The sequence below is a fragment of the Poeciliopsis prolifica genome, unplaced genomic scaffold (assembly GCF_027474105.1).
Source record: "Poeciliopsis prolifica strain line A6 unplaced genomic scaffold, Auburn_PproV2 SCAFFOLD017, whole genome shotgun sequence".
NCBI classification, from domain to species: Eukaryota; Metazoa; Chordata; class Actinopteri; order Cyprinodontiformes; family Poeciliidae; genus Poeciliopsis; species Poeciliopsis prolifica.
The window spans coordinates 5,441,511-5,464,290 of NW_026562392.1; the positions used below are offsets into that span (position 1 = coordinate 5,441,511).

Consider the following 22,780-nt stretch of genomic DNA (forward strand, 5'->3'; position numbering starts at 1 on the left):
TACACAGCTGTCCATCATAACAAGGCACATAAGCTCCCACTCAAGGTTGAAGAAAATGAGTCATGTGACCGCCTGGAAAACTCTTGAGCGCTAACAATGCTTGTTATGCTTTTTCTAGCTTTTCATGTAGTTTTTGTTTTTCTTCTTCTTCTACTTATTGGCTCTAAACTCCTGGACAGATGTGGAGCAGCCTCTTGGGTATTTCTTTAGGGTCTGCTAATGGTCAGCTGTAAGTTAGTTTTACTCTTTGTAAACTTTGATGTTTTGCATTTCCTCTCTCAAATTCCCTCAGTAATTCTTTTGCAGGGACTAAAACTATGTTTTCATGACGTAAAGATGACTTTCCAGGCTCATGAGAACGTCAGATGTTACATTTTTGCATTTAGGGAATGTTGCTCTTTATTGCCAAGACATGTTCAGTAAATTTGAAACACAGAAAAAAAAACACGTAATCAGCAGATGCAAATGAAATAATATGTTTTTAAATCATATTTGACTCAATTTATTTATTTATTTTTTTGGAATAAACATCCAGTTTACAGCACTGAACTAACTAGAATTATACTAGAGAAACGAGTCTGCTGTGGTTGAAGAGGTTTTGAGAAGACTTAAAATCATACATATGAGGCATTAAAAAATCAAACTGAAGCCCTGTAGGAAGACAAAATTTGCCGCCACAGAGGAAATCCTAACTACTGTTCACAGACTTCTCAAATGACACTCTTTAAACGTTGCATTCTCTTTTTTGCGTTTGTGTCATTTTTGTCCTTTTGACCTCTTTTCAATTTTGGACTTTGGTTGTCACTTACTCAACACTTTTTGCTTAGTAGTTGAGTCATCTGCTTTGTGCTGCAAAAGAAATGTTTTCTTGACAGCAAGCGATTGAAAGACATTTTCTATTATCTTTGAAGTGCAAGAAAATGTTCAATGTAAAGAGATTTTTGCAATTCTATGTTGCCAGCAGTTTGCCGTCCTTTATTCTGGTATACAGGGAGAGATAATATTGCTTCGTTAACATCAGTATATGCCGATGTAAGTCCGATTTTAACACATCAGAACAGGTCAGATAAGTAAAACAGAGCTGTTATTATTATTAAGCAATGTTCCATTTTGCTTGCATTAGTGTGTTAGAAATGACTGGAAAAGTTGGGCCGTCTCCATCACTCCACACACAAAGCAACGCAACAATGGTCTGGCAATGCAGATGTTCAAAGTTGGTTGGAGGTTTTGCAGCAGCAGCGGAGACAGAAAAAAGTGTGATTATTCAGTGCAAACTATTTTAGAAAGACACTTACTTTTAAACTTGCATTAGGCCTTTAAACGACAGGGCAGTTTAAATGTTTATTATTTTGTTTCTTTTGTGTTTTTACTAGGAAGACGTTTTGAAGTCCTAAAATGCGGCTTAACGACTCCTTTCGACCGTGAGACCTGAAACGTTTCCCCTCAGAACTTTAATTTGCTCTGGCCTTTTTTCTGTGATCACTGCCACAGTGGAACAAGGCCATTGCGGCAGCAGAAGCTGAGCGATAACTCTCCCCCCACCCTTCTGCAGCTGTGTCAGCCAAGGTCTTACTCAGACACTGAGTGACAGAGACGCTTACATCATGCACTTGAAAACCATGATTTTCTACCAAACAGAACTGTAACTGATGACTCCGTCTCATTAACTCCGAATTCAGAAGTTATAGAGTCATCACAAAGTCCACGAAAAAGGTGTAGCTGGAACCATTTTTTAAAGAGACTTCACTGATCTGCGTTTTGACTGGTCTCAAGTCTCCCAGAAACAGACGCATAGAACGGCCGCGCTTTCCCTGATAATTGTGCAGTTTGATATTGGGAAAATAAATTTGCTTCATAAAAACACAGCAATTTTGATAAAACAAACAAACAAGCAAAAAAAAAACTTTTGACTTATGATAAAAAGTTTTGGCGGGAGGATGAGGTGGTTTTTGTGACCGTATCAAAATTGGTGAATTTTGCAAAACTGCCAAGAAACACTTTTTTCCGCAAAAGTCACATATTCAGTGACCGGATCTTGCCGCTGGCGTAAACCATGAAGAAGAAGACAACAGGAAGTAGCTTGAGGATGATGATGTGGCGTGTTTTTCAATGACTTATAACATGAACAAAGTTATTCACATGTGAATTTTGTTCTTCTACTTAATGGAAACACCGAATTGCAAAATAGTGTTTTTTCAACGTCAGCGAAATATTGACAAAGCTTTGCGCACATTTGTAATGGAAACACAGCTACTGTGAAATCACATCAAAGATGTGTTGTTTAGTTTAATTTGATACTGAATTTAGATGTTGGACAAAATATCAACCAATTGGACTTGCTTAGGACTCTTCTTACACAACTCTTTATCCACAAGTTCCTGGTAATTAAAGAAAAAAAACTCTACCTCTTTTTCTATTTTTTACCTTGTTAATTGTATTGCAAATGTAAGGCTGTGATAATAAACCCCCAAAAAACTAGCCCAGTTCTAGAAAAGCTTCCTGTGGCGGAAAGACGCTACGTTTGCATGCGTTCTCTGATCAAGTGAAACAGTGGTATGCTCTACTTTCATGTGAAAACATAAATGCTTCAGTTTTTGCATAATAAAATAATGTATTTTTTTCATAAAAAGTATGTGAGAGATTGCGTAGTTCGAACTGGAGGACAGTTTAGTTAAGAGCTGAAGTGGCCAGCGCACAACCTTGACTTAAATTCACATGTGGATTATTGTGTTATTTTGTTAAAAAGTAAAAATAACTTGATCTGTGTACCAGAACTTTTTGTCCATGTGCATTTTTCTTTTTACCTTTTAAAAATATATATATATACACGTACTTTTAAAATTTTCGAAGTGTACGTACCAAAAAGCGGCGTGTGAACGTCTCTCAACAAATGCCCACATACTCTGTCTGCAGCAGAGTCACTAGGAGAGTTCACTGGAAACCCTCCTATCCTGCCTGGCTGTGTTTTTCGCTTGTGCAAGCGCGGGCGGCAAGAAAGACTCCGAAGCAGATCTGCGTTCTCTTATCTGATCTTGACAGCTCCTGCAAGGCGCGTTCCTTCAGGTGGAGGCAGGTTTGAAAGCGAGACGCACGGCATGGCTTCCCGGTGAACGGGGCAGGCGAAGAGTGTTTTCACTCATCGTTTTTATAGTCTGTGCAGCCATTAAAAACGCTGGATGTGAATCGATGCAGCTCTTCAGCTTGTTTGTCAATGCAGGCGCTTCTTCGACTTAGCAGACACGATTTTGGCTTTCCTCGAGAACTCGCGCGTCTTCGCGTCAGCACTCCTTGGAATTTGAGATGTTGCTTGAGTCTCGTCTTGTTTATGTAACTGAAAATGCAACCCAAGTGAGATTTTTGCAGGCACCACAACCAGAAACCTTCATTTGCAACCTAATTGATAGGACGGTATCTTACTAGGAGTGTTAGCAACGCTAAAGTGGTACCAGCACTTTGAGCATGGTGAAGTATGTCTTGCTAATAGCTGAGTCCAATTGCTGTCAACATGTGACTTTGGTAGAAAAAGTGTAATAAATCACAGGTTCGGTATATGAAGGATTAATTTTTTTAAGCTTAGCAGTATGCTGTATGTATGATTGAGATCTGCAGGTGTGCACAAATATGTATGTTTTGATATAATTCAATTAAATAATGAAGCAAATCAATTAAAAAGGATTAATAAGTAATGACAGCTCAGTTTTTGCCGGCTTGCGTTTAGTACTGTCGTCGTTGTTAGATGACGGGATAAATCTGAGGATTACACCGTCCAATTTTTTTTTACAATCGTTCACTTCTGGTGTTCTTGGTCGACTGGCCTATTGGGGTTCTTCAAAAGATTCAATCCCCGAATTTGGACCCACCGTCTTATTTTGAAGTATAGGAGGAGGTGGCTCTAACGTAACCCAAATGTGTTGACAGAGTTAGCTAAGCAAGACGTCGGACAAAACTAGGTCTCAGTTGAGAAAAGAAACGGTGACAGACTAGAAAGAAGCAGACTTCCATGAACAGCTTGATGTTAGCCTCAATGCGAAGGCTTTGGCGCTTCATATCAGTCAGCTGAAATATGTGGTCTAAAATCTGAAATAGATGCTTCTCACTGTTTAAATTGAAACTCTAAATGATACAATGAACAGCGACTCTTTAAAATGCACCCAGGAAGAAGAGGAGGACGTTCAGCTGAAACCAAAGTGGACGGCGGGGAGCGATGTGAAAACAGGAGGAGGTGTTTCAATTTAGACTTAAATCAGGAGCTATTACGAGGATCGGCCTGTCTGCAGACCGGCCCCGTCTGCACTCTAGTCCGTACTGCCTTCACTTTTAATGTGGAAGAGTAATTAAGAAACGTCAACGTTTCTTTACACAGAACCATTTCGGTGCTGTGAAAACACAAAGGCATTGTTTTTGAGCAATTATGAAAAGGAAAAAATATCCACACAAACTCAGTCCTAGGTAAATAAGTAGTAATCGCTTTGTTGTATCATAGGTTTATTGTGATTGACCACACAGACTAGTTCAAACCGTAACCAGGCCTGGTTAGCGCCTCGTTTGTACAATCAAGAAATGCCTTGATCGATTGCTAACGACTCAAAGTCGACTGAAGGATCTCATAAAGTCACGCTTCATGCCCCAAAAGAAATTCAAGATTAAATGAGAAACAAATTTATTAACATCTATCAGTCTGTAAAGGGTTATAATGACATTACTGAGGCTTTTGTATTCCAGATTTTGGGAACCACTTCTAACATTGTTCAGTGATCAGAAGAATGGACAGAAATGGCTTCAATTAAACTGCTTCAACCACTGCTAACCAAAACGAACACACAGGTCTTTCTGACATTTACCAGAAAAAGCATCTTAATGACTCCTTAGACTTCTGGGAAGGGATTCTGTCGACTTGGCACAAGTGGGAATCATTTGAAGTCCCATTACATCTGCCATAAAACTAAAATGGAATTTAAGAAAAAGAATATCTTACCTACAGATGGGAGGAGGACCACAGGAAGGCGGCAGGGGAAACTCTATTTTTATTGTTTCTTTTCCACAAACTATCTTTCTCATACTGATTGACAGTTAAACTATTTAGAACAATGTCATTTTCTAAAAATAAAGCATTTTAAGAAATGACACCATCTTTCAAAAATCACATCTGTTACATATTAACATTTGTCGAACACTCTGACACATTAAAGTGTGACAAAAAAAACAACAAAAAGAGAAAATCTTTTTCTCATCACTTCGAGGATGAATATCCCAGAAATGTCTTTTTTTTTTTTTTGTAAAGAAAAGACACAGTTGAATAAGAAAATCCAGCCCAGCAGTTCAGGATTAAAATTTCTTGGACTTTGTTTTTTTTTTTTTTTTTTTTTTTTTTGCTTGGTGAGATTTTAAGGGTGTGGCGTTTTGTTGCCATTTGGACTTCCAAACTATTAAAAACGACTTTTGAATGTTACGCAGTTGAGAAAAGACAAAGCGCTGCGGTCCAGGAGTGGGGTGGCTGTTGTGGCGCAGAGTCTTTTTGGTTAGGAGCAACCAGGGGTTAACGAGCAGTGTGAGAAAAACAGGCAGAGTTTGAGAAGGAGGGGGCAGGGAAATACACGCACGCAGACACACACGCGCGCACACTTATGTGCAAACACACTGCGAGTCCCAGAGGAAGCTGAGGATGGTTTACCCCCTTACGAAAAGCAGCCGTTGTCGGCTGAAAACGAAGCAGAATTGTAAAACGTTGAAGTTATAGAAAAAATACTTGAAGAAAAAAAAAGTTTGAAATGTTTTTTTTTTTTTTTTTACAGTTTAACATTTTTCAGACTCTTTTTTTTTTTAGGGGGAGGGGTCTAAACTCCTTTATTTACTCACTTTTTATGCTATTGAGTCAAACACTTTTAACCCATTCAGTAAATCAACCAGCATGTAACAGGACAGGGTTGACTAAAACACCTGCCATCTTCTACACACACACACTGACACACACACATATAAACAGAGACTTGATGGACTCTCTCCCTTCTCACGCTAACAGAACAGACAAGCAGGATCCCCTCTCAGCCTATTTATCGGAGCGGGGAGGTGAGGGATTCGGGTTGGGGGGAAACAGACAGCGTGGACTCACTCCATTGTTCTGGCTGGGTTTAAGGGATGGGGGTAGGCAGAGACGAGACCAGGGATAGGGATGGGAAATGGAGACCCCAACAATGCCACAGAGTCCCCCCCACTGCTTTTCCTGCTTCTGAGAATGACCTGCTCTGACACAGCGGGGCGTAAAAGAGGAAAACTATCGCACAACTCGGCTGAAAGCGGAGCCAAAGTGGTCAACGATCGAGTTCAAGCCAGGAACCTGTGTAGGAGTCAAGTTTGAGTATTAACAGGAAGCTTTTTCTGTGACAAAAGTAGAAGTAACATACTTCTATTTTTATCACCAAGGCTAATTTACTCCTCGGTGTGTTGCCCTTGGTCTCCTGTTCTGGAAAACACAAAAAACCTGATTTTGTCGGGTTTTATCGCTTCTTTTACCAAAAAACAGAAGATTAACGTGGAGCAGCTTTTTATGACAGATATTTATGAAATGTACAATGTAATCTTTCCAAAGAAGGCCTCAGTCTTTTCTAAATCTAACATCTGCCACAAGAGATAGAAGCTGAACGTTCAAAAAGATGAAACCGTAAAATGTACTACATTAAGCCTTCTTGTAACCTGCGAAATGTCAAAAAATAGTTTATTTACCCCAAATGACATTGTTGCAAGTCATGCCATCCACAATGACTCGCTCTTTGGAGAAACTTTGTGGATGGCAGTGCTGTGGGCAGGAAGGATCTCTGTTCGTGCAATGAAGTCTTGCTTTCTCTCGCTTCCCTGCAGCTTGACTTCATGCATCTCTACTGCAAAACAGAAACAGTTCCGAATCTGTCAGATGTTTGGGAATCAACACCAAAGATGCAGGAGGTTCTCTGGAAGCCACATTTGCAGATTACCTTCCTTGCATTGTGCATTTTTCCATGGGATGACACATTTATTGGCCTTAATAAAGTTTTCAGTGCATGCGTGTGCGTGTGTGTGTTTTGCCAACAGCCTGTAGGCGTGTATTTGTGTGTGTTTTTGGCAGATCTTTCCAGCTGTGCTTTACTTTTTTCTCTTCATCGCGGAGCGTACAGCAGACCTCTTTGTCTGCTGGTTTTGAACGGGGCGGGAGGTGAAGAGCAGTTTGTTCATAATGGATTATTGATTGGTCTGAGAATACACTGCCTGTGCACCGAGTTGATTCGTGTGTGTGTGTGTGTGTGTGTGTGTGTGTGTGTGTGTGTGCTCCGTACGCCATAGATCCCCTCTGTCTTTGTGAATGTCTCCACTTTATGAGCAACTGTAGAGAGTAGAGCAAGGATTTGTGTGTGTGTGAAGTGCTCTATTTATGTAGCTGTGTATGTTTGTGTGTGAATCTCTGTACAGCTGACCAAGCTTTCAATGCTGCCTGTATGAAACACTGTCAAAAGCCCGCAGTGTGTGTGTGTGGACTTTGAAAAGACGTGCGCGCACAAAATTAAAAGCCCCCTCTGTTTTTTTTATTTTTTATTTTTCAGCTCCCCTAGATGTATGCGTGCATTTGTGTTGCTGTTCCAACAGAGTTTTCAGTCTCTGTTACCCCCTCAGCCCCACAACTGCGTTTTTTATTTTATTTTTTATAGCGTTCCTCATCCTCCGCGCTGACGCGTGTGGGAGGAAGAATGAGCCCGTCGTGGCTAAAGGATGACCCCCACGAGAACAACCTGGAGTCGTTACCAATGATAAGATGACAGACTGAGTGAGTCAGTGTGTTATGAGAGCCAATCCCCGCATCCCGGGGGTGCAGGAGATTTGTGCCAGAGCTTCCCTTTGAGATGATTGCCATGATGAAGGACGTACCCTGGCTGCAGGACAGAGTTTTTATCAAAAAGCAAACAGAACGAAAGACGAATTTCACTTTCAGGAACATTTTGCGCAAAACTTAATTACAAAGATATCCGTACTGGAATGTCCTCTTACCAACTTTCTGCAACGTATGGAAGCAAAATCTGAACCCTGTAGAGGGCGCTGTTGAGTCAGCAGAGGTTCTTTTCGTACCCATCCTGACTTCATGCCTCGAGGACGTTACCTCTTAACAAGTTGTTTTCATGCTTTTCTCAAACCATTGTAGTTATAATAATAACAATAATAGTAATAATAAAAGAGAAGTATTGAAAACTTGTTTTTTTGTGTGAGATTGTCACAAAGTTCTATTTTAGTTTTTAGTACCTCAACACATTCTGCCTCAAACGACCTTTTCAATGTCCTGAAATGATCCCGTCGTGGCCCCCGAATGAAAATGAGCTGTTTTAGGACGACTGGTTAAAGGTTGCGTAAAGGAAATCAGTAACAGCGTGGCCTTACTTTCCTTGTAGAAATTATGTAAACAAAAAAGAAAAAAAAGCTTATTCAGAAGTTCTGCTTCAGTTCAGCACTTGCGAATGGAAAAAACATAAAAAGGAGGTGTCGACAAGAAAGCCCATCATACAAGTGTTAATGTCCTTGATGGGGGTATGTAGTTTGGATTAAGTGGAGCAATTAGCCGGAGCACGGTTTTGTCCACGGTGTGAAAAAGAATCTCATCCAGACGAATGTGTTCAGCAGTTCAATTTCCGTGTTTCTGGAAAATGTGACTCATGAAGTGACAGACAAGAGTCAGCAGGAGGCTGCAATGGGCTCTGACTAATTTCTGGTTGACAAAAACGTCTGACTGTTCAGTCACTAGTCTGATTTTGTGATGTTTTCTGGGACATCACAAGAGATCAGAACCAAGATAAATGGGAGTTGTGTGTAAGCCTGTTACAGTAAGCAATAAACCAATTAATCTCATGATAAAATTAAAGCGAGTTCTATCATTTCCATTTGCATGATTGCATGTTTTTCTTGTGTTTCTGCCAAAGACTGAATCTCAGAAGTCCCAAAAGAAGTTTGTTTAGGGAGACTTAACTATGTATTGTATTTATTGTTTCGGTTGTTTTGTTAATTTTTTTGATATTTAAAATGTCTTAGTTGCTCTTTCAGAGCGTATACTTGCATTACTATGCTTTTAAATTACTTGGAAATGATTTCAAAACGATAATATTAGCATTTATCGCAATCATTTCGGGGACGATTTTTCGTCCGGCAAAGTTTATCATGACTAACAAACTTTAGTGTGTAATATAATGGGATTTTTTTTTTTTTGAGCAGAAAGAAGCAATGCCTTAATTACATAGCTATGAAACATTTTGTTTATTGATGTAGGAGGGAATGAGATGGTGGATAGTTGTATGAAGGGGCAAGCTGGCCTGCAGCGTTTAGAGCAGGTAAAAACAAACACAAACGTAACACTATAAACGGATCCTCTTCTGGGCTTCACGGACAATTTAACGGCGCTCGTTTCAAGATTCTCTCCAGATGTGGACCTCACAAGTCCGCTCCATACAGAAGTAGCCGGCTTCGTATCGGCCCACTTGTGGATGGGAAAAATCTGAGCGGATTTCCTGCTCTCGCCCGTCCCTCCGCCCACTGCGCCTCGCCGCTCGGCCAGCGGGGCAGAAGAGAGCCTGAGCTCGTTCGGACGGAGGTGGTGGCGGGGGCCGGGGGTTGCGGTTTGTTTTTGTTTGACACAGCAGTCATCATCAACTCAGCGAAGGGTTCCATTCATTCCTGGTGACTCATGATAGGCCTGCTCAAGTGTCCATTAGTGGCAAGGTGCTCCGCTGAGGTTGGATAGGTCACGGTGTTTAAGGGTGATTATCTTCCTGCAGGCTCAGAGAAACAGGTGTTAAATGTTGGGATGGGTGGAACATTTGAACGAAATAAAAGACCAATTGCGGCTCCAGTTAGGATGAAACACGGCCAATTGTTTTTGCTTTTTTTAACCTTTTAGTTTAGGCTGTCTCTGCATGGAAGACTTGCGAAGAAGCTCTGTTTTTTTTCATAAGAGAAAAACAGGTTTTCCAACAGTTTTTGGTTTTGGTTAATCTTTTGAAACATCTTCTCGTTTTTGATGACTCCAGCGATTAGTAATCTTGTTCATCTCTCCAGGACAGTTTCCCCCCGGTCTGTAAGCCATTTATTATTACTTATTTTTTTCCCCCCTCTTTGTCCACAGTTTTCAGGGGCCCACATTGTTTCCCCTCTGGTGGATAATCTGATTACATTTCAATTTGCACGTGACTGTCTGGTGGAGGACAGGCTTACTGCTGCATCGTCTGAACTCTGGTCAGTGAGGCTATTTAATGGGAAATAAGATCATTATCCCCTGATTTATTTATTTATTTTTTTTAGCACCAGAAGCAGAAGAAACGTTGACAGAGAGCAGATGGACTGGGAAGTGATTGGATTCTTTTTTTTTTTTAATTATACCGTTGTACGTTATTTATTGCAGTGGCATAATCTCACTGAAAATATAAGAAAAATCAGAAATTTAGGAACATTTACATGGAAAGAAAATCCTTAAGATTATTTTTTTTTTTCCAAATAAAATTCTTTACGCCCAGTTATTGAAACACTTCTAATTAAACAAATATGGAAATAAAATTTTTTTTTCAATATGGAAATTTAAGCATTACATTTTAAAGTCCCTAATAAATGACTGTTAAAGCCTGTTTGTCTTAGGCACTCTTCAAAAGGGGAAGCACAAGAAAACATGCCATTCAAAAGCGAGGCGTGTGATTGAGCTTCAAAATTCAGGAAATGGTTATCAGAGAAAAAAAAGCCACTCAAAGAAAATATTTTAAGAAGCTGAAAGCAAATTGAAACACAAGAACGGATAAGGGTCCATTTTTATCTTGTCGCCACCCACAGAGAGCTGGACCGAAAGGGAAGTAAAACAAATCCCTAAAGTTCACTTTTAGAAAACAGTTCTGTGTTTTTTATGAAAACTTAAAACAGCCTCTCTGTTGTAAACTTGTGAAGTTAACCAGACGCTGCCAGGAATTTCTCTGTAAGATTGCGGTTGAATTTTTCAGGAACAAAAACTCAAAGTGGATCCGGGATGACAATGCAGAAAAGCACCTGATATGCTGGGGAACATGTGTGATGCTATGGAAGAGTCAGTGCTTCTTCTTATTTGAAACTTTGGCCTCTTTGATCAGCACATGTTCAGTGTAGCTCTGATGGACTTTTCATTTTAAAAGTATAAGGACTCAAATGAGCACAGTCACAAAATAATAACGCCTATCCAAAATCTGTGAGATTTTATATTTGACAAAATGCAGCCATATTGGCAAGAGAAATTTTATTTCTGAATTTATGAAGTACTTATTACCAGTAAAAGTAAATTTTTTTTATTATTATTTACAGTCCAAGAATATGCCAAATAGTGCATATTATTACATATGGCAGCATATTATGTCTTCCTAATAAGGGCTATACATAAATGTGTAAAAATACTGTATATTTAGTTCTCACATATGCAGAAGTAAAAATGCCACCAACCATTTACTTTCTCGGAATTAGTAATTCGGCGTATGAAACAAAGGACAGATCCGCTTATTCTTTTTAAAGGCCATTTTTATAACTTTATTTCACTTGTGTTGGAAATTGTAAACAGGTCAGATCACAAATATGGATCTTAATTCAGTGCAGAAGAAAAGCACCTTTTCTGACTCTTCCCTGGCATCTCCTATTAGCATAAATATTCTGCCACCCCAAACAACCAGCTAAAGCGGCGGTTTTCAAAGTGTGAGGCGCGCCTCTCCTGGGGGGCGCCAGAGCACATTAGGGGAGGCGCGGTGCGAGGGAAAAAATAAACCGAAGAAGAAACTATCCGCTTGCTGTCTGCTGGTGTGAGAGAAAAAAATTGACAAATCTTTAGTAAACGTGTTCATCTCCTTCACGGAGATGTGCAGAACGAAAGGAAATGTGCAACATTTACAGATGTGTTCCAAAGATCTGCTCAAAATGTTTTTGTTAAGATGTGAAAACACTGTTGGTATCTCAAACATTAAACTCAGAATCTCAGCTATAACGTTTGTTTGAGAAAACGGTGGAAAATGAGTGGGGTTGTTCTTATCATTAGAAAAATGAAAAGAGGGCGTATTTGCCATCCAAAGGCCCTGATAAAATACTTAAAATGGGAGGAAATGTTTTAAAATGTTCATGTGTTAAATTTCATTCAGATAAAGTGTCATTTTAAAAGATGAGATGGTTCTAAAATAAAAGCAATTAGAAGGTGTTTTGTAGTGGCATTTGTGTGTGTGTGTGTGTGTGGGTGGGCGCAGCAGGCATTGTGCTCCTTGGAGGGGGGGCTCACCCTTTCATACTTTGAAAACCCCTGAGCTAAAGGAAGTTCTACATACGTGTTTATTTACACAGAATCTAACACTTATTCCATGTGAAGCTTCATCTGTGAGTTTCCTTTGTGAAACATGAACAGAACAAATAGACTGTTTCCGATCACACCAGCTCCCTGATACAAAAGAAAAAAAAAACAGCTATAACTTAAACCACTGTAATAATTTTTTGCTGTTTACATTGTTTTTATTGCTGCATGTAACCGAAGACGCTTCGCTCGTCTGGTCACGATTATGTGTTGCAGATGGGAAGATCATTTGGGGTGCACTGCCTCCTACCTCAATTTCCCATTTAAATAATTGATGGGTTCTTTGAATAGACCTACCCAAAGCAAACATGGCAGCCCTTTAAAATGTTCCCTGACCACATAAGCTGTTATAACATTGTTAAATCTGAATCGCTTTAGGAAGCAAGAAGTGTGCATTCGTCTTGGTTCCTCTTGTGAGTAGGTGTTGGCTTTGGGCTCTGGGACAAGCTAATCTAGATTTAACCTCAATGAACACAAAAGAAAATGATCCACTGCATGCATCACCTGCTTAAACCCCTTAAACAGAACCACACTTGAAAACTAACGAGCTACCTCTCCGTATCACATTGGTTTTGTGGGACACCTGAGTGACAATTCATCATATTAGGGACAATAATTTGGGTAGAAAGACTGAAAAGCAAACCAATCTGACAGCAGTTGAGAAATCCTTGTGGATGAAGGTGAAAATCTGAAAGGCACTTTGATTCACGCGCTCTTTTAGGACTCACTGACGGTTTAAAGGGAGCTTTAAACTGTCCTCTTTTCTCTTTAGATCTTTTTTTATTCCAGTAATGTAAGAGGTCTGGATTTGATAACATACTTTCTTTCTAAAGAATGTCAGCCACATCTGCACTCCTGGCGGTGGCGCTTCTCGCCTGTTGGACATGATCTTCCCGGGAACAATCCCCGTATGGCACTGAGGCGCTTTCCAGCAGCCTGTACCAGACTAGATAGATAAGAGGCTCTGGTGCAAGGGTAGTCATTTTCATTGCAAGACTTTAAAACATATGATTGTTCTCCTCCCCCACCTTATCCTCTTGTGATTATGATCAATTATCCACTTGTAATTAGAGCCTGGCAGTAACTGAGCTTATGGGCTCTGACACTCTGTGTAATAGCCTGTAATAATGTTGTCAGTCACATTTCATACAGTCCACGCGCACAGGCAGGCTTCCTGTGAACATTTCTTTTAACGTTTCCATTGTGTAGTGATAAGAATAGCTGACTGCACGAGTAAAATGTGCCGTTTGGATCGATTAAACGGTCATAATGACTTTCAGGTTTAAGCAAAAGGATGAGATTTACATTTAATCGGGCAACTTTCAGAACAAAAAATATAAATCAGAAAATGTACGTGAATCACAGCACGGTGTTGAAAAGTCTGACCGTTTACTGAAGAAAAGGTGCTCTGGTGGTGTGATATTAGTCAACGATGTTGAAGTCTCGGTGCCTATCTGTATTTCTCTTTCTGTTTGACTCGTGCTCCGACCTCATTCAGACTCCCGTTTGAGAAATGGAGCAAAGCAAACTGTCTGAAGAGCCACTTCCTGTTGTGTACTGAAGATCCCTGTCATGTGATAGCGTCAGTTGATGGAGGCGTGCGAGGAGGGCAGGGGAGCGCCGAGGGAATAGGGTGGCACTGCTGCTGATCTTGCTGATGTGCACACAGCTACCATTCCCCCTCACCTCAGCCCATCACCCTGATTGTGTAAAGTGTTGACTCAGCTGCTGTGGCATCAAGACCCTCCGACCCCCCCGGGCTGTGCACCACTAACGCACAATCACAGAGTCACCATGTAGACCTGAATAGCAGCGGTGCACAACGCGAGCTTGAGAGTAGTTTATCTAAACTCCATTTCATTGGCTTTGTATGTCTGCTTGGTGTGTATCGACCATGTTTTATGTTACCACTGCAAATGTGTGTTTAGACCTACAATGATTGTGAACTTTTGATCTGTGATCTACCCAGAATTAGGCAAACAGCCAGCAGATTCTGCCCACAATACATTTTTGGTTAAAATATCTGATTAGCTTTATTGATTTTGAAGCCAAAGTGACGCCATTTACTAACAATGTTCCTGTTTGTTTCCACTTTTGTCTCCTCTCGACTCTGCAGGTCCTGTGATGAAAATATCATTGTGACATATGTGTGGAAATGCACTAAAATTAAGGCTGACCAAGACATAACAAGGAGTACAAAAAGTGGCGTGGATCAGCAGAACCTGAGAAAAGTACCCACAATGACTTATCAGGACCTGAAAAAGAAACTGATATGTTGAGTTTTTACTGGAGATTATTGACTTTACTTAAGTCTTGAGATCTGAGTGTGGCGTTTTAACTGACAGGACTGATACAGAAATATATCCCTAGATGTACTTCTCTAGATAGCAGTGATTTCCAATGTTTCTGAACCTGTGAACAACCAGGTACAAAAGGGGGTTTCATCCATACCATGAATCCTAGAGACAGCGTAGAGCTCATGGAGACCCAAGAGAAGCTGACTGGCAAAAAAGCCAACACTGAAAGTGAGTTTGAAGGCGAGGATGACAAAATCCCAGAGGCATACAACTGCAACATCTGTGGACGCAGCTTCCCTTTCCTCAGCTCGTTCTCGCAGCACATGAGACGCCACACGGGCGCACGCCCTTATAAATGTCCCTACTGCGACCACAGGGCATCTCAGAAGGGCAACCTCAAAGTCCATATCCGCAGCCACAAACTGGGCACGCTGTCCAGCCACCACTCTAATGAGGACGAAGAGGGCGGAGCGGAGGAAGAGGAGATGAAGGTTTCCGAGGGTCTGGATGGAGGCACCAGTCCAACTAAGAGCAGCTCTGCCTGTAACAAGATGATCAATGGGGATGTAGGAGAGGAGAGTCGAAGGAAAATGCCTGCGCGGAGCATGAAAAGAGAAAAGTCTGTCAGCAACCAGCGGCCGTATTGTTGCCGGCTTTGTGGGTACGAGGCCCTGCGGGAAGACCAGCTCCTGAGCCACATTGAGAAAGTCCACATAACAGCAGACGCAGAAGAGGACACAGTCATGGTTAAGGAAGAGGTCTTTGCCGAGCCTGATACCGTCCAGCCGCAAAGCGATGGGACATTCCCCTGCGAGACCTGTGGCCAGGTGTTCAGCCAGGCCTGGTTTCTGAAGTCGCACATGAAGAAACACGCCGGAATCCTTGACCACTGCTGCCGAATATGTGGAAGACGGTTCCGCGAAGCTTGGTTTCTCAAGTCTCATATGAAAACCCACAATACCAGGTCCAGGTCTCGCTCCAAAACAGATTCGGCAGAGCCTCCCACCACTATAAATGACGTAGCACAGGATCCCGACATAATGACAACTTCTGTTACATCTGTCTATCAGATGTGCTCGAAATGTGGAAACCTTTTCCACAGCAAAGAAAGCCTGAGAGCCCACGATAAAGTTCACAGTCCTAATTTTGGCAGAAAATCCCCAGTTCACTGCAGGTCGACTGATGATGAGGATTCACCAGCGGCAAAGAGACGTCTCCTGGAATACTTTAACCTACAAGGTGTTGAGGAAAAGACGCCGGGTGAAGAGGAGGACAGCGAGAAAGGGACTCTTGGTCAAAGAATTCCAGAACTAGATCCAATTTGCAGCTACCAGGCTTGGCAATTAGCTACTAAAGGAAGAGTTGTGGAGCCAATGGAGCCAAGTTACAAAGCTTCATATGCCGGAGGGAGCATGGAGGAGGAAGCCCTTACCGATGCCGCAGTGGTTTATGAGAAGGAGAACAGCCGTTATGTCTTGCAAGGCCAAGAAAAACGTAGCTCAGGGAGACGCAGCAGCTCAGGGTTGGGAAGCCACGCATCTTCGGGTGACAGGACACCGGAAAGCCTCAGCGACTCAGAGTACCGCCCCTCAAGTCGTCAGGACAAACGCCGACCGTCCCAGTCACAAGCGTCTTTTTCCAAGGGCAAAGAGTGCTTCGAGTGTGGCAAGATGTTCCGCAGCCGCCATCAGATGATTGTCCACCAGCGGGTTCATAGGAAGGATGGCGGCAGGGCAACAGCGGGAGACAAGGAAAGAACTGGAAGGGACGATCAGTGGGGACCCACCAGTGACCCGGAGTCCGGCTCCCCCAGCAGACCCAGCACCCCAGGGTATGGAGATTCCCCACCTGAGTCGACGCTTGGAGATCAGGCCTCCGAGATGGGAACCTCAAACTCTGGAGAAATTGCAGGTTAGTCAGAAACGTTTGACTTTTTCTGTCCTCCTTCATGCACAACAAAAATCCTTTACATAAGATAGTTAGAAAACAGTGACGAGAGAAGTAACACTGTCATTACAGATAAATACAAAGAATTAGCTAGTAAGTACTTGCCTTACATTATGGCTTCTAGTGCTTTGCATTAGCTGTTGATACTGCAACAATTTCTGTCAGCAGTTTTAATTGCAGAACGGACTGTGGACCTCATTAAGTCTCCCACTCGATGCCTCTGTCATTCTGATGTAAACAACTAATGATGAAGAATGCTCGGCTTATCAGTGTCTGTGTACGAGTGGGCACTGGAGCCACCATGTGGTGAAATGTCCAAACTTCATCAGTTTGAGTTGCACTTTTAAAAAAATGTGCTGTTTAAAAATACTATCAAACAGATCGCACAGCTTCCAGTTCTGCTGGAGAGCTTGTTGACATTATTATGTAACGTGAGCCAGCTGTGAACTTCACAGTGTCACTGAAGCTCTTCTTCCTGGTGACACTTGAGCAGTACAAAAGGCGTTTTTGGAATGCTAATCATTTTTACCAAACCCTTTGTAGCCCAGTGACAGTACGGCTTAAATAGAAAATAAAGAAGGAAAGTCAGAAGCAAACATAACCATTACTGAAAAATGCTCAATGATGGGCTGTGATATATGTTCTTCCTAATATTTCTGCATAACCTGATGCATTTGTTTACATTAGCAAAGAAACAAAGCGACCGTCTTCGCTCTTCCCAGCTGGTGCTGACGTTCTAAAATAGCTGCAACATTTCTTCAGGCCCAATTGAGCTGTGTGCTATTTCAGGTCTTCCTGTCTCAGGAAACTAACCCCCCTTCTCTCTCCCCTTTAGATCTGTGTGAATATGCTTTTCACTTATTGACACATCTTTCAGCCACTTAAGCATCATTTTATGTCAATGTTAAAACAAATTGCTGTGACAGAGAGTTATCAACATGAGGGGGCAGGGGGGGGGCAAACAAAAGGGGTTGTTGCACTTGGGCATTCCTAGGCAGAGGCTTCTCCTTTCTAGTAGTAGGTTGAAGTGTAGATCGTTTTTTTCTTCTTGGTTTATCTCTGTATGTCTACTAACATGCACAATGTCCTAATGTTCCTGTTTGTTTTTGTACTGATGAGTGACGTTTATTTTAAATTGGTCGCTCTTCCGTCAAGAACTTGTTTCCTGACCAGACAAAACTTTGATTAATGTGGAAACCCTTTTTTTTTCAATTACAAGGCTGTGAACGCCACCTTGTGGACAATTGAGGGAGCTGCACATCAGAGAAATTTGTTAGTTCAATAAAACAGATGTAAGAAACTAAATTTAAAAAATAGTACAATAGAAATTTCTGCAGAGGATCTTAAAAACATAATAATAATAGTGAATTATCATTATTTGTATTATATTTATAATAGAATTATTGTTATGTCATTATCATTATGATAATAATATAGTAAAAATCATCATCAATATTTATCATCTTGCTACAACAAACCTAACAAATGTATTCATCATTTGATTTTTGTATGGCGTTGAACTAGAAACTTATCTTAAGGTGACCTTTTAAATCAGATTTTATATGGGGCTACACTGACCTCTGGTGCTTATTTTCTATAACTACATAGAGACAAACCATAAATCTGGAGGATTGTTGCCGGAGTTTAGATTGGTATATTAAACATTGTGTATATTTTGTAGCGTCTGATTTTAGTAACTATGTCTATTTTTTCCCCCTCACAGATGAAAAGCCATACATCTGCAGCCTTTGTGACTTTGTCACTGCAGAGTCACAGGCTTACTTCACCCATGTTCGTGTCCAACACCAGGCTGCCTCCAAAGACAGACCCAGTCCTGTCCCCAGTCCCAGCTCCAGCTCAGACAGAGGGTCCCTCAGCAGTTATCCAAAACTTAAGAAAGCTTTTACTCCAGGGCTAAAAACCTCTCCAAATGCTTATCTCTCTGCTCGTCCTCCTTCATCCGATCCCGCCATGATCCCGATGGATTTATGTGTGAGAGCCAATGGGATCAGGGGCATAGCCTCCGTAACTTTAGATAAAAAGAACCTCCCAAGCCATAAGTGCTCCTTCTGCTCTCACTCCACCCGTTACCCAGAGGTGCTCTGGATGCATCAAACCGTGGCTCACCGCATCAACAGCAGTAGCTCCAATCTGGCTCCAAAATGGGCTATTAAGAACAACTCTAAGACCTCCAAAGACAGCTCTTCGTCCTCAAAGAGACGCACCGGACCTCCACCTGTACTGGAAGGGAAGGAATGTCAGCCGCTCTCTCCGACGGTGCGGAGCCAGCGGACACGGCCTCCTACCTGCACCAATGAGGTTGTAAAAAAGAGCAGGCCGGTCAGTCACGCAGACACCCCGTCATCATCTTCTACACCTTGTACGCCGTCCTCAAGAATCTCTTCATCCGCATCTGGCAAGCAGGTTGGGAGAGTCCCCGTTCGGCCAGTCAGCAGCAGCAGCAGCACCAGTAAACGTATGGAGGACCAAAGTCAGCGCTTCAGACCCAAGATGGAAATCTATCCTCGTATCAGCGCTCAGGCACCTTCTAGCTCTTTGGAGAAGAACACCGGGAGCCGCTCTCGACCGCCTGCATCAGGCCTCAGTTCCTCTGCACCATCCAGGATGGCAGACCGCTACATGATGCCTCAGGAGGGTCTGGGCTTCATGCTGTCTAATCAACACAGCCTCTCAGAGTACAGCCAAGCCCGGGGCTCCCCTCAGCAACCGCTTACCGGTTCCCAAATCCACAGTCGGCCAACTTCTTCAAGACCCAACGCCATCAATCACTGTTTGCCCACAACAACGCACAACTACGGCGTATCCCAGACACAGGGAGCCGTGGCGCAGGCCTCTTCCTCCCCATCATCATCTTCGATACCATCAGAGAGCCGCAGGGATGTGAAGCAAGAGCCGAGTGCAGAGACACCAGACACCTCAACCGACGTCCTGGGCTACCTGAAGAAATACAACCCGCACAGTCTGGCTCCTTTCTACCACCACTGGAGTGCAGCCAACTCTCTGATGGACCCCACAGGTAGAAATTACTCATTAACCACACTCTGTTCACACATTTTCACCGAGTTGTTGTGCTTCTACAATGAAAAGAACTTTCTCACATGAAATTCCCCATTATCAGCTCACATAAAAGTTGCTTCAAGCAGCTGATCTCAAAGAAAATGTCAAGTGTCAGAAGGAATAAAGAAATGTTTACTGAAATTGGACGGCTTGCTTCTGAGCCCAACAACATTACCTGGCAGAAGAGAAATCTATAAAGAGTGTGCGCTACCTTGCTGCTCTCCCCTTCTAGCGAGGAGCCACTCGCGCCATCAGACCTTTACAGAAATGTAGATGCGCACGTATGATGGAACAACACCGCCTCCTGCAGACCGTACCAGTGTATGCACTTCTGTTTTGCAACTTGTGTCAAAGTTATGAAAATGGTGGGTGTAACCAGGAAGGAGATAAACTCTAACTCTTGACCTGCCTGACAGATGCAGTGAAACATACCCTCAGGATAGTACCACCACCACCGTGTCTCATGGTGGGTTGGTAAGCCCAGATCACTTTTTTAGCGCATCACTTTGACCCACTTGTCCCCGCAGATGGTATGTGGCAAACCTAAAGCAGAAACTCTCATGACTTTCCTTCCAAAATGTCTTTCTTTTAATTCTGTGAATCTCCTTCACAGTTCAATCAAGTCAAGCTTATTCATAAAGCACATTTCAGTGACAAGGCAGTGCAAAATGCCTCACACCATTGACACTTATTTCATTCATCAATTATGACACAAGCAATACATACTACACTTTGTCAAAGACAAAATCAAAATCATCAAGCAAATAGGTTGATGAGGAAACTCAGTGGTTCAGTCTTTGCAGTAAATCTGGAAATGTTCCAGATTTATGGTGCATAGAAGCTGAATGCTGCTTCTCCATGCCTGGTTCTGGTTCTGGGGAGGCAGAGCAGATCAAACCCAGAAGACGAGAGCGGTCTGGAGGGTTGAGACGGCAACAGCAGCTCTTTAATGTACTGTGATGTTAAGCCAGATCTTTAAACTCCATCCATCCATTTTCTGTACACCTTTGTCCCTCGTGGGGTCAGGAGGATTTTTAAACTGATGAAAGTATTTTAAAGTTTTTTCTTGGAGCTACAGGAAGCCAGTGGATCTGTCCCATCTTGCTAGTTTTAGTGGGAACATGAGCAGTAGAGTTCTGCCTCAGCTGCAGCTGTTTGTTGCAGCAATCAACGCAACTAAAGACAAACACATGGATGAGTTTCTCTACATCTTAATCATTTAACCCTAGAAAGGTTATCCAGGCGACAGCAGGCTGACTATGTAACTGTCTTTATGTGACTAAAGAGTTGTAGTTCCGGTAACTATGAAAATCTCAGGTTGCCTTATTGAAAAGCATTCATCGTTTCATTTCCACACCTTTGCACCTTTGTGTTGTTCCGTCACATAAAATCCCCGTTAAGTGCGCTAAAGTTCCTGGTTGGACTTGAATGTTCTTGAGCTTAAGATGTAAAAGCAGTAGTAATGCGTAGATAACGTTTGTCTTTTTTTTCTAACCGTGAAAGACATGAGAGAACCTTTTCTGCTCTCAGGTCTGCGAGGCATTCGCGGACCCCCGCTCCACTGTTCCAGAAAGCTGTCACAAACTGTTTGGGTCACGGCGCGCCGCCTGACGACGAGACTCGCGCAGAGGAAAGCGAACAAACAGAAAAGGGAGGCAAAAACAAACACACACAAAAAAACAAAACAAGAGAGAGATGAGACAGAATAATTACCCCACCAGCTGCTTTGGAAATGGTCATTACCCAACATCCGTAATATTTGCCCAGTTTGGGTTGTGTCTCCGAGGTCAAGCGGGGCTGCACGGAGCCAGGGGTCAGAAACAACAGCCCCAGAGCAGACGTGTGACATCGCTGTCACCCGTCCAGGCGCATATCGTCACCATCTGCCTAAGCCCTTTGAGTCACATGCTATAAAGTGACCTTTTTTGAGCAACTGAGTCTTTCTCCTGTTTCCCTCTGTAGTATGTGCCGACATGTACGTGTGTGTGTGTGTGTGTGTTGGTGCGCTTGTGTTTTCTGTCCAGCTCTGTCTTGTCTTTCATTAGTGCGTCAGTGAGAAGGGCTGGCGGCCCAGAGTGGAAGTGGAGTATCCAGGGGCCAGCAGTCGGGCTGCCAGAGACACTCTCTTTCACCTCTTCCACCTCTCTGTCCTCCTTGTTCCTGCTGTGCCCCCCTCCCTATTCACTCGCTGCCCCCTACCAACACAGAAACATTCATAAACAGCTACTGGCTACTCGTCCAGGTATACGCACAGGGGCGATCCTCGTCCACCGGAGGCTTTGGAGGCATTAAGCACCACGAAGCCTCTGGCTAGTTATCCGTCAGCAAGAGAGGTCATAGGAACGTGTGTGTGTGTGTGTGTGTTTGTGTGTCCGTTGCGTCCAGAACGTCATTGAATGGATATGAGAAGTTTAAAATGCCACATGCACATGTTGCCTCTGCTTCCAATATTGAAGGTGAACTGGAAAGAAGAATCTAGCGTTGGTTCCAGAAATGGAGCTGGTCACAAAAAAGGGTACCAACATGAGCTTTGAAAATGCAAAAACAAACAAACAAAAAAAAAGTCCTACTTCATGTTGAAAACCGACTCCTGGAGCCTGTCAGTTCAAAGCCGGGCAAAAGTATTGACACAGGTCAGCACAAATTGGTGCACAGCTGCAAACTAGAAGGAAAATGATAGCTTTTAGTGCATGTGTTCAGCTCCCCTGTAGCTCTAAATAAAATCAGCTGCATCAAGAAGACCAAGGAAGACAGCAGCCAGGACAACATGTGGAGAAGTTTATGGCATGTTCTAAAAAAAACTTCTGAGACTTGTACATGGCAAGATAGAAAGACTATCGCACAACTGCAAACCTACCGAGAGCGCCAACCTGCGTTTTCCCGCTGCTCAGGTGGGAGAACGTCAGCTGAACTCAACTGGATACCATAAGCTAAACTTCTGGTTTGCACTCTTCACCTAGAGTAACTCAAGTTTAGAGCAAACATGTTGAGCCTTACAAAGTGTACATAACCTCTCTTACTTTGCATTTTGCATAAAGTTTCTCTCTCAAGTTCTTTCTTCCTTGCTGCTTACGTCCATTAACGTGTCTACGCAACGTCAGTGTTACTGTCTGTG

General features: G+C 42.5%; 1 protein-coding gene across 3 annotated transcripts in view; it reads left to right on the forward strand.

Moving 5' to 3' along the window:
- The window catches only part of LOC129367487 (zinc finger protein 516-like), a 53,623-nt gene that overhangs the window by 19,206 nt on the left and 11,637 nt on the right, over nt 1-22,780 (forward strand). For all 3 annotated transcript variants that reach the window (XM_055041982.1, XM_055041981.1, XM_055041983.1), the window contains exons 2-3: nt 14,460-16,551; nt 18,311-19,624. In XM_055041982.1, the coding sequence (XP_054897957.1) occupies nt 14,796-16,551; nt 18,311-19,624 (3,070 nt within the window). In that variant the 5' untranslated portion in view covers nt 14,460-14,795. The remainder of the gene's footprint in view (nt 1-14,459; nt 16,552-18,310; nt 19,625-22,780) is intronic.